At 23.3% G+C, this 17,398-nt stretch overlaps 1 protein-coding gene across 3 annotated transcripts in view; it reads left to right on the top strand.

Annotated features, from left to right (window-relative positions):
* The window catches only part of LOC122500987 (band 7 protein AGAP004871-like), a 283,194-nt gene that overhangs the window by 74,639 nt on the left and 191,157 nt on the right, over positions 1–17,398 (top strand). For all 3 annotated transcript variants that reach the window (XM_043610180.1, XM_043610181.1, XM_043610179.1), the window contains one exon: positions 857–1,109. In XM_043610180.1, the coding sequence (XP_043466115.1) occupies positions 1,028–1,109 (82 nt within the window). In that variant the 5' untranslated portion in view covers positions 857–1,027. The remainder of the gene's footprint in view (positions 1–856; positions 1,110–17,398) is intronic.

Here is a 17,398-nt window from a genome sequence, read left to right as displayed (position 1 = left end):
TAGATTAATAATAAATAAATATAACCGTTTAATTATTACGTGCATAAGTACGTAAGTATGGTTTGAATGTACTTGAGCATATTATGTAATTGTATATGCACATACACATAGATATTTTAGCATATTTGCAACGAATCTCGGTTAAATTAAAATTGTACACTCTAAATTTTCTTTTTAAAAATTTTTCGGCTAATTTTTGCCGTCCTGTTGAGTATAAAAATGAAATTTGCGTACGACCGCGGAACGGAATAGGAAGCTTTTATCTCCTCTATGTCCCTTTTATGCTCACATCATGGTTGCATTTTTTAAGCTTCTCATACTGCTTACGTTGTTACCAATCATATGCAGCCTCCAGAAACTAGAGAATAATGCTAGACACTGAGGATATCCTTGTTGCATTGTGTTATTTCACTGTTTCTCTCATTTCCTCCTAGAAATGCTTGCTTTCATGGATAAACGCCGGAAGTTTCTAACAGAGGGAGAAAGAGAGAGTGAGAGAAAGAGAGAGAGAGAGATAGAGAAAGTGCATAGTATTTCATATTTTTTTCCATACTTTACTTCACACTCTTTTTGACAATTGAAAATAAAATTTAAAACAATTCTTAAATAATATGCTTTGTGAAAAAAATTAAACGAATCTTAGATTAAATTCATGGATTAAAAACTTCACCTGGAACAACGACAAATTTATTTATATTAGCGAAATTTTTATTTATTTCAATTAATATTTTCGCTAGTCTAGAGAAAGTTATTGTTGGTCCAGATAAAAGTTATTTTCAGCGAGGGAGTGAATTAGATTAAAGTATTCGAGATTATTTTTTAATTATTGATAAATTTTTCTTAAATTTTCAAACAGTTGGTCTAAGGAAGGAATCGTCTGATTGAAAAGAGGATGCAATAGGGATCTTCAAGCAATTGGTCCATCAGAGGCTGGATTAGTCTGATTGAAGAGAGGATGCTGGGATCTTCAGGAGTTGGATTCTTCAGTTAGCCCATCAGGGAGAGGATTAGTCTGTTGGAGGAGAAGATGCTGGGATCTTCGGGAGTATACCATTCTTTAAGAGAAGATGCGTTACCATGGCATCCATCGACCAACCTGGGATTTATCGGTGAGTCCGTAAAAAAATTTTTTATTTAACACCAACAACGTTGGATTTGTCGGTGAGTCTGTGAAAAAAGTTTTTATTTAACACCTTTCTTCTCTGTTTAACACTTCTTGAGACAATTTTCTTTTCTTAAAAATCATTAATTATTAATTTATTAAATCAATTAAATCGCAAATTATTAATCAATATTAACTTTAAACCTTAAAAATTAAAATAATTAAAATTATACCTTAAAACTCAAAATAATTAAAAATTTTACGAAATGAAAATGAAATGTAAAAACATTTCATTTTCAATTAATTTATTTAAAAAAAATTTTAATAAAATTGTATATGCAGAGGAGAAACTCTAAACAACATAGTGACGCCGTTAACAAAATATTATTTTACGGTGTTTGTTATTAATATACGTAAATTAATATTTTTGTTAATGTTCTTTATTGCTTGTGCATATATAGAATTTTTACTGAATAATTTGTTTGTCAATTCATAATTTTTCATTCTTCTCTTAATTCAAAGCAGTTTATTTTTTTGAAAAGTAATGTTATTGGAAATTAGTTTTTACAACATTTTATTAAACTTAAAAATTAATAACAATATTAATTTTCGACGCTCTTCTAAGAAAGATACCTGAAGCGAAAAATATAATTTTTGGAGTAAAATTACAGAAAAAGAATCATTTACTATTACAAATTATTGATATTCAAATCATAAAATAAAATAAATAAATTACCAAAATAAGTTTTTATTGTTTTTTATTTAATTCATAAAGTTAAAAGTTAATGAACGTGGAACTTGAAAGTAAAATTTGTTGATAAATTCAGTAAAAATACTATGAACTAATTTTTTCTTTTTACAGTTTACATTATTTTGAGCTCAGGTGACGGATGCGTCCCGGGACGTATGGGTGAGCCTAACGTGCCCCTTTATCCCTAGTGTAGGTCAATTTGCATCTGGGCGGTATGTGAGAGAATCGTGGAGCGTTTGTGAATTTAAAGAGTAGGTTTGAAATAAATAGCTTTATGGGTAGGTAGGAGTAACTTTTTTTGGTACGATTGAGATAAATTTTTTTCGAACTAACTTTTCCGTAGGTAGGGAAATCGGATTTTTTTGGTGTGCATATATGCTACATTAACTGGAAAATCAGTTAAAATATTTATAAATATTTTATGAAAAATTCTTATCTTCATGTCACTATGTTGTTTCCAATTTTATTTTATTGTTCATAATTTTCTGAATTGTTGTTTTGTATACTTGAATCTTTTTCACTTTGAATTTTTTATAGGTATTCAAATATTGATCATTACCTTTGGTAATAATTTTTTTCTTTAACATTAATTTAAATAAATATTGAAAGCCCTAAATACTGAAAATAAATTACTTGATTCATTTAGTCGAATACTTTATTATTATGAAGTAAATATTTATTTATATCAAACAATTTTTATTCGATTCAGTTAAATGATATGTGTTTCAGAACAGAAGTTATCAATTCTTTTGATTTAAGTAATTTTTGAAAATAATCTTTTTAATTGAATCTTTTTAAATAGTGCTTTCTTAATGATTCTTTATAAACAATACTTTCTGAATACTTATTTTTAAATAAAAAATTACTTGGTTCATGTAAATATTTGATAATTGTCAAGTAGTAGATTATTTGAATCAAATAAATTTTTTTCAGGTGTAATTAAATATTAAAATACTGAAATACTTTAATTAGTGATGCCAGTCAAGTTGATAGATTTTTCCTTAATGAATAGAACGAAATGAAATTTTAATTAATTTTGATTGTCATTTAACAAGTTGCTAGAATAGTTGTAGAGAATTATTTGATTTGTGTTACTAATTTAATTTTTTTTAAATTCAATTACATATTATTTTTCTAATCTTGTCCTAGTCACAATTAAAGAAATCAATTTTTATTACTTGAATATTAAATTCGTAAATTTTACCAGAGTTTTACGAATAGGCCCTAAAATATCTGAAAATTTATTTCAGTTTCTTGTAGGAACCTCTAAAAATAAATTTAAAACACTTTAAATATTTTATTGATTTATTTTTTTATTTTTTAAAATTTATGAATTTCAAGGAACTAATTTAGTACGAATTTTCGGTACTAAAATCGTAATTTGGTTCTATTTTAAATTTTAATACTGAAATCTAATTTAGAACCTTTTTTTTACAGTGTAATTTATTAAGTTAATTAAAAAAAATTAAGTACGTTCTGTTACTTATTACCACACTGTTACTAATTGCCCCATTTGACTGTAAAGAAAATAATTTCTAATAAAAGTTAACTAAATTTATTTAAAAATAAAGAAAAATCAAGTAACGAAAATAGTTTCAAAAAATTAATTAAATTAATTAACTACATTAATTTAACAAAATTAATTACTGAATATAATTTTGAAAAGTTAATAAATTTTGTAATTTCTACTAATAAGAGCATGATGTATGTCGTGTAAAACGTTTAATAGTGCCAAGTCAGGAAGGAACTTTGATTTTGTTGCATCCTGGGTCCGGACAAACGCCTCGTTTATCATTGCTGACCCTTTGTTGCTACTTGGAGGTAGTAAAAGCCAAGGGGATGCAACGAGTGTCTAGAAAACGCAAGTTTTTGCCTCACCAATTATCCCAAAGAAGCGTATCATATACGCACGCCCTTTTAGAGTCGAGAGAGTTACAACTCTCAATCATTTTTATTAAAAACAAAAAAAAGAAAAAGGTCTCGACTTAATTTTAATTAAATTCTCCCTCTCTTTGATTTACGATTTTCCTAGTTGTGTATATGTAAAATACAAATTTAAAGTTTCTGAACTTTTCTTTCTGATGTTAGTTTACATCACTTTTTCAACAATTTAAATCAATTTCTTTTGTTTGCAAATCATTCACTTTTTTTTCTCGTAAGGGAAACAAAACTCTCTTTGTAGAAAGAGAGAGAGCAAAATTGATTTGTAAAATTATAAATAAAAATCGTAATATAGTTTTATTGATTGAACATTCTTTCTCGAAAAACTTTGTTTTCTTTCTTCTCAGCTTCTCTTCAAAACAATTTCAAGTGGAAAAATATTTTTATTTCCCACTTTTAATCAATTCCGTCACATTTTCAATCTTTAACAAACATGAGAAACCTGTTGCTTTTAGAAAAAACATTCTCTGAATAACAATTCATAAATATGCCCTCTGTTTTATTAAATAGATTAAATAGATAAAAATCAATTAAGAAAGTTGAAATTCATTTTTTTAAGATAAAGTGCTTTTAACAAATAATAATAATAACGAAAGAAATTCTATATATAGAATTCAATAGTGATATATCTATAAATATTGGAAAAAAAAATTCTTCAAACTTGTATTGGTATAACAGGAATAAAAGTTTCGAAACAATAACGAGATATCTTGCTTGAGAAACTTAGAACGTGAAATTCTGATGCTCGGCACGAATTCCACCTCGATGGAAATAAATAAATCTATGCGATCAGATAAATCGAGAAATTGTTTTTACAAGTTTTCTTAAAAACTATTAAAAAGCAAAATCCGATTTTCATTTATAAGAAGAAGAAAAAAAGAGAAAACAAGGAAAAGGAGAATAAGAAAAAAGAGAATATAAACAGTTTTCCAAGAAATTCAATTAAAACATTTTATAAGAGTTGTGTATATATGTATAATGCAAACGTTTATAATGACTGATGAAACGAAATAATTTCTCTCGATTTTACACAAGATTGAACTCTGGGCAATGAACTTTCCGCTTCTCTACCGCTAGTAACGAATCATTGGAAAACAATTCATTATTAAAGACGTCCAATATAAAACATCCGGTGCTAGGGTAACATGGGTTGGGTACCGGATGTGGCTTATATGAGCACGACACGATAACTGCATCAGAGACGAGAGGGGGATGTAAACCACCATCCCCTTTTTCACCTACTACTCGGCAAATCTTCAAAGTAAATATTATGATTGTCCAAATATTATTTCTCCTCTTCGTAACATCCATTTTTGGTTAAAGTGTGTCTATTTATATAAAATGTATTTTTTTTCTCTCGTCATTTTCTATTTTTTTTTTTTTTTTTGCTGTGTTGGAGAATTTTTTTTTGTGTTCTATTTTTTTTTGCTTTTTAAGAAATATAGTGTTTAATCTGTGCTTTATTAAATCGCTGAAGTAATTAAAAGTTGTATAAGTTGGGAGGTGGAAAAAAAAGGAAATAAATGACAAAGTTAGCATAGACACGTTTACCTTTATTGGGTTTAAACGGAATTTAAAGCAAGAATGGATGTATGGTTGACTCAGCGGAGGTTAGAGTTCGTAATTATGTAAATTTTAATGCAATGCTGAGTCCAGGTTCCCTTAGTGCACTCTGTATATATATATATGTATACCGAACAGCTCTTTCTGAACACTTTTTTAAAATTAATCTGGTTCTCTCCGCCTTTTAATTTTCGTCGGTCACCTTAATTTTTTTTTCGAACCGCAAAAATGCAAAATTGTTCTGAAGATGAACTTTTTAGTTGGTGCAGAGGTAACTTTTGCCGATTATACAAAGTAAATACTTAAATGTTTGAGCATTTCTGCTTTTGCAAATTTTACTATTTTCGGTGGTGGTTTTATTATTTTTTGCTGAAATTAAATTCGGAAGAGAATTTACAAACTAAATACTTAAATGTCTGAGCATTTTTGCGTATTTCTGCTTTCGCAAACTTTACTATCTTCGTTGGTAGTTTTACTATTTTTTGGTGAAATTCTCCCCTTCTTTTCTCTTTTCACCTTTTAAATTCTCATAAATTAATAAAATCTACTTTTTGCAAACTCTGGAAATGTTTGAGTTTTCTGAAACTTAAAAATGTTTTTATAATATTTAATCAGAGTTTTTTAATTTGCAAATTTTTTTTTTATACCAGATAACAAATAGAGAATAAATTTTACTACATACAAAGTAAAACTCAAATATTTGAAAAATGTTGTCAACTTTTACTATATTTTTAGAATAAATTTTACTAAACTGAAAGTATATTTCACTATAATTAAGAAATCTTATTCAGAAATAGTAAAAGTTATTCTTGATAGAACAGTTATTAATAGTAAATTTTACTATTTCTACAGTTTATTTTTGTATAAAGATTTTTTAATTTTCTATTTGTTATTGCAATTAATGATTTTTATAGTAAATTATACTTTTTCTGAAGTTTACTAATTCAAAAGTAAATTTTATTAATTTTTTATTTAAATTATCTTCTAAAATTGTAGAAGTCACTGTGAATAGTGAATTTTACTAATTTTAACTGAAATTTACTTTGAATAAGTAAAATTCAATATTCTTCGGACATAGTAAGTTATTTTGGAATTAATTTTTAATAATAAATTTTACTATTTTTAGAGAAAATTTTTCCAATTTTTAGTAAAATTTTCTTCGGAAATAGTAAATTATTCTGTAAATAACAATTTTTAAATATAAATTTTACTATTTTTAGAGTAAAGTTTACTAATTCCAAACTAAATTAGACTAATTTTTTGCTGACATTTTTTTCGGAAATAGTAAAAGTTACTTTGGAAACGACAATTTTCAATAGTAAATTTTACTATTTTTGAGGAAATTTTACTACTTTCTAAGTAAATATTACTATTTTCAAAGGAAAGTTTACTAATTTGAAAGTAAATTTTACTAATTTTTGCTGGAATTTTCATCGAAAATAATTAAAGTTATTCTGGAAATAGTAATTATTAATAATAAATTTTACTACTTTTTAGTGGAAATTTTACTAATTTTGAAGTAAATTTTACTAATTTTTACTGAAATTTACTTTGAATATAGTAAAATTCATAAAATTTAAAAATAAAAGGAACTGTATAACATAAATTTTGATTTAAGATTAAAAAAATTGTAAATTACGGATAATGATAAAAAAATGTTAATAATTAACAGAAAAACTTAAACAAAAAACTCTGATTTAAAAAAGCTGCAATAAAAAAAAGTAATCTTCGTTGGTACAGGTCAGGGAAATTATGAAAAAATCAGGAAAAAAAATTCTGCCACAAAAATCAGGAAAATATCAGGGAATTTTATGAAAAGTACATAGAAAAATATCAATTTCCAAAATTTTAGTAGTAAATTCCCGAATTTGATATTTTTCCCTGTACTTCAATCTTTTTAGTATTGAGAAACATTTTTGAAAAACTTAAAAACCTTGTACTCTTCTTAAATTTTTTTTCACTTTCAAAATTTTGAATCAAAATGAATTTTGAAATAAAATCTCGATTTTTCTTTTATTTCTGTAAATAATAAAATTTATAAAATTTATTTTCAATAATTAAAAAAATATTTTTAAAGTTATACGAATTATAATTAACTTAAAAAAGTTTTTAGTTAAAAACTGTTGCAATTTTCGGAAATAATTTTAAACTTCCGAACCTTTTTAACTTTTTTTGAGAATTTTAATTGTTGTGAAAAAAATTATTAGTAATGAAATATTTATTGAAAACATTTAAGTTTTAAATAATTGTATTGAAAATTCTAGAAAAATTTTGATTTTTGAGAAATTTTAATTCAATTATTTAAAAAGAATTAAATAAAGTAAAAGAAAAATTATATTTAAGAATTATCATTTTTGCTTTGATAGATAATTTTTTGTTTGTTTGTATATAATGGAACTCCCCTTAAATTTTTTTTTTAAAGAAATCAGGTTTGCGATTTTTTAATTTGATTTTGACTTTGACTTAGACTTTATTTATTTTTTTATTTTCAATTTATTTTTTTGTTTCTATTTACTATTTTTTCCTATAAAAACAACAGTGGATAGTTTAGTTTATCTCGGATGCGATAATTTATATTCAAATGAAATGAAGTAAAGAGATGAAATTTTTTTCTTGCGAAAATCATGAAATTTAAAAATGATAAATGTTGTTGTATAGATATTTATATACACATACATATATATAGTAATACGTGAGTGTAGGATATAGAATTTCTTTTTTGGAACGTTTTTCCTTCACTCTCGACGTTTTGTCAAGTTTGAATATTGATTGATTCTTGGGAAGTCGTGATTCGATTCCTCCATCCAGCAAAATTGACTCTTTTATACGAATTCGATTGAATCCAGTCGGTTATCTTGCTTGCACGCAAGATGAAACCAAAGTTCATTTAGATTCCTTTCACCTCTCAGATTGAAAAAAAAGCGATCATCCTTCATGTTCAAAGTAGAAAAAAAATTGATTTCATAAAAAAAAAGTTATTTTAGCAATTTTAATAATTATTTAAGAGAGCATTGCAAAGTTGTAGGATTTTTTAAATGGAGAATTGAAAATTATTTACTTTATAAACATTAGTTAGGCTTTTTTTTGCTTCATTTGAAAGTTTTTGGCGAATTATTATAATTTTTTTTTCTCTTCTATATATATTTTGGTAAATATTGATTAGGAGAAAAAGAAGAAGAAGAAGAAGGTTTCTCTTGTCTCGAAAATACATATCGTTTTCTGTTTGCCAAACTATTACGAAAACAAGATGAAAAGAAATGAAATTGGCTGAAAAGTTCACTCAAAAGCATGAAAGCTTATGCTGTTCCATAATCTTCCTTTGACCATGTCGAAATATGATAGTTTACTTTCTTTCTTTTAAAAATCAAAATCGAGAATAAAGACTCTTAAAATAATTCTTTTTGTCCTGAAAATTTTTCTTTATTATAAAAACATGTTAAAAAATGTAAAAAAAACTCTTTAATTTTTTATTCATAATTTTGTTTTATAGTGGAAATTAATTTAATTTTTGCTTCTCTTTTTATATTTATATTAAATATTCGCTTATTTTCCCTGTTCTAATGAATTATTATTAAATGTCGACGTGGCTTTAAAGTTTTCCTACCAAAACAGAATTTTCTTCCGTCATAAATTTCTAGCATGCGCTCACCATTTCCGCGGCGGACCGTGACTACTAAAAATTTGTTCTAGAAGTCTTATTTTGTGCTTCAGTTGGTGGTGCGATATTGTATATATATGAACAGAGTGGGGTTGAATTCAAGGGAGAAAGAGAGTGAGAACGGTTGGATGCTGCGGAAAGTTTATGAGTTTATGTGAACATCTTAGAGGGCATGGAGAAAATAAGAAGGGTTACACTTACCAAGTGCCATCTCGATCTTTTTCATTTAAGCTTGTGTTTACAACTCGTAACATTACTTTTGTCCTTACTTTTCGACAAATTACACACTAAATCCCCCCAAAAGTCACATTCACAGTTCGAAAAGTGTTTTCAAATCATCTGCAGAGATTTATCACTTCTTTTTTTTCAAAAATCATCAAAAGGCAGTTTAATACTTCTGGAAAATATTTATGATTGAAAATTTGTAAATGTTATCTTTGTAAATATTAATCAAATGCTTCTAATTAGTCAAATTGGTTTTAACTAATAATAATAATAATAATAGTAAACTAATAATATTAATAATTTTAATAGTTTTAATTAGTCTAATTAATTTTTTTACTAGAACAGAAACTTGTTTTATTTTTTATCTATCAGTTTTTAGTTTTTAAATTTTTTGCTTCTTCTACTCTTTATGATTATAAAAATTTATTACTTTATTATTGCTATTTCAATTGTTTCAATTTAATTTTAATTAATTAAATTGGAATTAAAATTAATTTAATTTAAGTTAATTTTAATTGAATAACTCCCAAGGGGCCTAAATTTAAAAATTGCTTTATTTATTTCCATAATTTTACAGTAATAAGTATTGAAAATAAATTCCTGCAAATAATTCTATGATTTTTAAAAATAATTGAATTCTTTTGAAAAATTTTTTTATCCAAAGTTTTAAAAATATTTGTAGGTATTGTTTCAAAGTATTTTATAAAAATGACAAAATAATTGAATTCTTGCGACGAATTTTATTATTTATGAATATAATTGAATTATTTTGAAGAATTTTATCATAATTTTTAATAATATTTCAATTGTTACATAGAATTTAATAAAATTAACAAAATAATTGAACTCTTGCGAAGAATTTCATTATTTTTAAAATAATTGAATTCTTGCGAAGAATTTCATTATTTTTAAAATAATTGAATTCTTGCGAAGAATTTCATTATTTTTAAAAATAATTGAATTCTTGCGAAGAATTTTATTATTCATAAAAATAATTTAATTGCAGTGAAAAATTTTTGAATTCTTTTGAGAAATTTTATTGTAATTTTTAAAGTAATTGAATTCTTTCAAGGAACTCAATTATACTTTATTGAAATTACTTGAATTCTAATAAAGTATTTTATCAAAATTTCTCAAAATAATCCATTTCTTTTGAAGAATTTAATTTAATTAAAAATAATTGAATTCTTTTTAGAAATTTTATTAAAATTATATTAAAAATAATTGAATTTCTGCGAAGAATTTCATTATTTATAAAAATAATGGAAAAATATACATTTTTTGAAAATTTTTGAAAATAATTGAATTCTTTCAAAAAACTTAATTAAATTTAACTGAAAGAAATAATAATTGAATTCTTAAAATAGTAATTGAATTCTTGCAAAATTTTTGCGAATTTATTGTCATTATAATTTTTAAAAATAAGTATTTTTTATGCTATTGTTAAAAATTATTCCAACTGAATCTGATTTTTTACTACTGTTATAAAAAATTTAACACATTTTTATACTTGTTGCGTCTGACTAAAACTGACATTTTCTACTCATGGTAACGTTTCATAACTATTAACAAAAGTTTCGTCTGACTAAAATGCCTTTTACTACTTATGCGGAAGTTTTAGTCATTTTGGGAATTTAAGATACCAAAAATAGGAAAAATTACAAGTATTTGCACCTGTCAGAAATAGAAATAAACTATTAAAAAGAATAAATTGTAAAATTGCACTGAAAAAAATTTTCTTTTATTTAAATAAACGATTAATTGTCTATTATCAAATAAATATTTTTATTTTCATCAGATAAATTTCAGTAAAGTCAATGAAATGATGTTTGCTTAAAATACTGAAATTGTTGATTTAAATACAATTTATTTGAATTAAATAAAAATTATTTGTACAAAGTAAATATTTATTTAATACACAGGAAAAAACCTTCAACTGGAACAGCGATAAGTTTTTCTAGAATAGCAAAAGTATTTAATTTTTAATTTCGCTAATGTAGTAAAATTCGTAGTTTTTTTTCTCGAATAATCTACAAATATTCGGTTATTTGAATAAAATGAATTTTTTTAGCGTATTAATTAAGTTGTTTTTCATCATTTTACAACTTAATTTATACGCTAAATGTATAGTTATTTCTTTTTCTTTTTATTTGAAAATTCTCGAACTAAACGTAAAATTTTTTCCTCTGAAAACGAAAATTGTGTAATTAAAAAAAAAATTGCTAGAATATATTGTTCAATCAAGTGCAAGGGATTTAAAATTCTTTCAAATGCATCGAGAATAAGCATTGTAATCAAGATTTTCCATGAAATATTTAAATATTGATTCTGTGGTTTACCTACATGAGTCTCGGAGGTCTACTGCATGTGGAATATATGTAAAACAATTTTCAATGGAAAAATTACTTTATAAAATATTCTATATATATGCTTTGATTATTAAGAGCACTTCAGTTTAGTTTTTTTTTCTTTTTACTTTATTTTTGCCTTGTTTTCACAAATAATTGAGAGGAACTGAAATAAAGTGCAAGTGAGGATATGCAATAAAACAAGGAATAAAAAAAGATGCCTTTTTTCTCGATATTTTCTAAATTTATTATATGAAAAACCGCGTTTTTAAAGTTCAATTTTTCCCTAATTTTTTAAGTTCTCTTTTAATTATTTTACTATATTTTAGAATATTAAATATTAAAAATTATTTATAGTTTTTTTAATTTTATTATTTTTTATTGAAATGATTGAAATTCTTTTTGAAACTATTTATTAAAATTATTGTATTTCATTTGGAACTATGTAATTGAAATGATTGTAATTTTTTTTATTGAGATATTTTAGGAGATATTTGGTGAAAATTGAACGATTATTATTGAATAACATGTTTTGGAGTTTATATATTGTGGAATGTCAGGAGAAGCTTAGAAATCACCTTGTTACTGTTATCTCCTGTAATAGACAGATCTGTCCGAAACATTTTGCAATTAGTTCCACGAGATAACGACATCAATTTCTCTGGAAAGTTACAAGACGTGGGGCAGTTGTGTTCCACGAAGACGCTAACGATAACCTCACTGATGTCCGGTCCACTTGTCCAGTCAATTAATAGCGTCACTATTGACCATCGAGAAAATCAATGGAGGACCCTTCATTCGATGACGGATGGTCCAATAATTTCGAATAGATTTTGAATAGTAAATATTATATATTTATTATTTAACATTCTCTGAATGTGATTTTGATTTAAATTAATGTGAATTAGTTAAAAATAATTAATTTGATAGTAAAAAATCAGTTACTGATTCAAATATACTATGTACTTAATTCTGAAAAATAAGACTTTTGAAATTTGTCAATTCTGTTGTTTCAAGATAATTGAATTTTTATAAACAAATAATTGAAAATTTTTGAAATCATTGAAATTTCTTTACATTCTATTATAAATATTTAAATTCTTTTAAAGAATTTTATTTAAATTCACCTCAAAATTTAAATTATCTTTGTAAATAATTAAATTGTTCTCCACAATTCAATGATTTTCAAAAATTTTAATAAAATTCTACGCAATTAATTATTTTTATAAATAATAACATTTTTTTAAAGGATTCAATTACTTTTATAAATATTAAAATTCTTTTCAGAAATTCAATTATTAGTATCAAATATCAATACATCTTAATAAAATTGGATTAATCAAATTTTCAATTAAAAATATGAAAAGACAAGATTATTTTTAAAAATTAAAAAAATTCTTTGTTTAATTCAATTATTTTCCAAATTTTTAATTGAAATTATTAAAAAAACATTATTTTTAAAAAATTGAAAGAAACTCTTCAAAATAATTTAATTATTCATAAAGACACTAATAAAAAATTTTGAAGCATTTTGTAGTATTAATTATGTTAGAAATCAAATAAATTAAAATTTTTTTCATAAAAAAAACCCAGATTATCAAATAAATATTTACTTGAAGCAGATAATTTTTATTTCAATCAAATTAAATGTATCTGAACCAGTGAATTCAGTATTTTTATCAATAAATTCAGTATTAATCAATAATTTCAGAATTTGAATTAATAATTTCAGAATTTTAATAGTTTATTTCTATTTCTGACAGGTGCAAATACTTGTAATTTTTCCTATTTTTGGTATCTTAAATTCCCAAAATGACTAAAACTTTCGTATAAGTAGTAAAAGGCATTTTAGTCAGACAAAACTTTTGTTAATAGCTAAGAAACGTTACCATGAGTAGAAAATGTCAGTTTTAGTCAGTCACAAGAAGTGTAAAAATGTGTTAAATTTTTTATAACAATAGTAACAAAAATCAGTTTCAGTTGGAATAATTGTTAACGATAGCATAAAAAATACTTATTTTTAAAAATTATAATGACAATAAATTCGCAAAAATTTTGCAAGAATTCAATTATTTTTATTATTAATGGAATTCTTTGGAGAAATTCGATTATTATTTTTAAAATTTTTTTAATGAAATATTGAATAAGAAGTCAAGTATTTAGAATAAAATTTAATTAAGTTTCTTCAGAGAATTCTATTATTTTCAATGCAAATTTAATTAAATTAATCGGAAAAAATTAGTTTTTTAAAAATTGTTATAAAATTCTTCAAAAGTATTTAATTATTTTTATAAATAATAAAATGTTTTGCAGGAATTAAATTATTTCTTATAAGAGTAGTAAAAGACAATTTTTAGTTTAAATAATTTGCAACCAGATTAAAAAATACTTATTATGAAAAAGGCAATGTTAATGATTATGATAATAATAGAAATAATAAAAAAAAAAATAATAATAATAATAAAATGAATACAAGTTGCAATTAATTATAATGGTTTCATTAACTGTAGTGTCTTATTCAAAGATTAAAAGAGTTTCATGTTTAAAGACTTCCATTTTAAGTCACGTAATAAAAATAAAAAGGAATTTAAGGACAAAAGTTCTTAGAGAAACTTTTTTAAAGGATTAGATTGCCACTTGCAATAAATTAAAGCGTTTTATCGAAGAAAAAAAGGTAATTTACGATTGTATTGTTGAATTAACTATTGATTCAACAGGGAACGATTGAAATTTATACGAGTTTACATGAAATGAAAAGTAAAAGTTTATTTTATTTTGACGCACTTTTATTTAATATCAAATCAATTTTCTCACTTTGAATTTTTTGCATTTTTATTATTATTATTATTTCATTATTTTTTAATACTTTGCCAGTAGGTATTTTTTTCATTTTATTTTTTCCATTATATTATTATTATTATTATATTTATTTCAGTGACGGTTTATCATGAAAAGAAAGTAAAAAAAAATTTTATTTAATTCTTTTTACTGAATATATCTATTTGAAGTTTAATATTAATACTTCGAGTGTTGTGTATGAATTTTTCAGTGCATGTGAGGAATTCATTAAAAATTGAAGTGGTATTTTTGTAAAATTGCGTGATGCGTTTAATTACTTGAAGAGAAAAAATGTTTTCATGGTAAAGAGAGATAAAATTAAAAAATAGTCGACCTTTGTAAATATGTGAATTAGTTTTTGTTGGAAGAAAATTTCTTTTATGTTTATTGTTCATTTTATATGGTGAATTTTTTTTTTATAGAAAATTGTTGTTTGGTAGATTTTGTATTTGATTTTCAGGTGATGTTGAAGCAAGGTGTATCACTTATTGATTGCGTTTTGTTCTATATAAGCAAAATGGTTCTATTGTTATTTTTCTTTTATAACAGAAGTTCTTTTTAATGTACGAGTTTGTCGTTTTTATTGTATTCTGTTTTCTTTTCATAAGAAACTTCTTCTTTTAGTTTAGCACGTATTTTTCGTAGAATGTTTCTTTTTTCTTAATGTTTACTACTTGTTGAAAAATTCCCTTCTTTTTTGCCTCGGTATATAATACTTAAATCGCTTCCTTTTTTTAAGAAAATATTTTTCAGGTAGTATTATATTTCTGCCATTACTAATTTTTCCTCTTTGTTTATTATTGTTTCTGTTTTAAAGTTATAGCGTTATTTTCTCTTATTTCTGACTAAAATTTTTTAAAAGTTTTGTATTTTTTATTTTAGATTACTTTTATACATCTCTTTTTTAAATGGATTTTCGAATTTCATCTAAAAGCATGTATTTTATTTCCATTGTGCAGAATTTAGTTTTATTTATTTTTTTTTTGTCAATAGGTATCAATTTTTTATGTAAAAATATCGATGGAACTTTTGATGTTGATATTAAAAATATACACTCAAGAAATCAATGGTGCGTTTCTAAGTAGGTAATAAAATATTTTTAATAAATCAGGAATATACTTTCACGACTCGAAACACGTTTCTGGTATAAATTTTACGGGAAAGGTGAATTCGCTCTTAGAGATATATTAGTTTTATTTTCCCATGATAGTTTGCCGTATTGTATTTAACACTAAAAGAATTGAAACTTTTATCAAAAATGGATTATTTAGATTTTTGGGATATTAAAATAATAATTAAAATTATTATAGAACTTGGAACGACTTTAAGATGCAAAAAAAATTTTATACAGGAATAATTTGCATTTTAAACCAAAAAATAGCATTTATCTTGCATTACCTAAAAAAATAATCGAAAAAGTTGAAATTCATTAAAATAGTCAAAAGAAATTGTAAAAATAATAGAATACAAATTCTGTATATTTATTCAAGTTTGAATCACTTTCAGCAATTTATTTATCCTCAGTAAATATAAAACTGTTTACGATATAAACCACAATCCACACAGTACAATTTATCTCAATGGAAGCATGTCAAACAATCGAGTTAAATCAAGTTAGGCCGACGTAATTGGAGAGAATATTCTAAAGCACCATAACTACCGAAATTAATTATTATTTCTAAAAATAAACAAATCTCAATATAATTGCAATTATAAATTAGGATCATCATCATTACCATTATTATTATTATAACATAGCTAAAATAACGCGCGCGTGTGGTTTCTTTTTATATGGTACATAAACATACTTGAAAACATTTTTCATTTTCATATTAAATTATATTTTGAAAATAGATGAATGAATTTCAATTTTAAAAATTACTTAGGTTTTCGAAAATTTTAATAATCTAAATTCTTCTGAAATTTGTTAAATTTTTTTATAATATTTAATTAATTATTAAAAATAGTAGATTTATAGACGAATTTTACTCAAAAACACTTTTAAAAGAATGAAATTTGGAAACATTATAAATAAATGATTGCATAAATTCAATTATTTTGAAAAGTAATCAAATTCTTTTCCAAAATTCAATTATTTAAAAATTTTTTAATAAAATTTTGGCAAATTTCAATTTTTTAAAAATTTTTGTTAAAATTTCAATTATTTTCAAAAAATTTTCTCAATTTTATATGAATTCTATTATTTAAAAATATTTTTATAAATTTCTTCGCAATAATTAAATTATTTTCAATAAATAATCAAATTGTTTACAGGGATTGAATTATTTTCATAAATAATAACATTCTTTTTAGGAATTCAATTATTTTTATAAATAAAACTCATCGCAGAATTTAAATTATCTTTAATACAATTTTAATCGAATTCCTCGAAAAATGTAATTGTTCTTACCAATTTTAATAAAAAACGTCAAAAGAAATCAATTATTTAAAAATGTTTTGATAAAATACTTCATGAGAATTCAATTTTAAGAAATATTTAATTATTCAATAAATTATTTATTATTTATTTTTGCATTTAAATAATTGAATTCTCGTAGAATTTTCTAATAAAAATTGAATTAAAAATTAATTTCAGTTAAAATTTTAGATTTCAATATTTATTATTCAAATTGTTTAAATATTCAAATAATATTTGAATATTAAAGACGTTATAGCATGAATTTTAAGTAATAATTGAATTTTGAAAAGGTTTCAAAATTAAATTCTTTGAAAATCTTAATTTTTCCTACTTATAACCAACAATTCTGTAGAATTAATTATTTTGAAAAAGTTTAATTGAATTTTTTTCTGAAATTATTTGAAGTGTTTATTTTTTAATACTTATTCAAATGAAGAATTTCTGAATAATTGGAATTTCGTTAATTCTTGTCAAAATTCAATTTTTTAAAAATTTTTGTTAAAATTTCAATTATTTTCAAAAAATTTTCTCAATTTTATATGAATTCTATTAT

Source organism: Leptopilina heterotoma, unplaced genomic scaffold, assembly GCF_015476425.1.
Source record: "Leptopilina heterotoma isolate Lh14 unplaced genomic scaffold, ASM1547642v1 Lhet_197, whole genome shotgun sequence".
In the NCBI taxonomy this organism is placed as follows: Eukaryota; Metazoa; Arthropoda; class Insecta; order Hymenoptera; family Figitidae; genus Leptopilina; species Leptopilina heterotoma.
The sequence above is the reverse complement of the archived record's forward strand: the minus strand, read 5'-3'. Positions and strand labels throughout refer to the sequence as shown.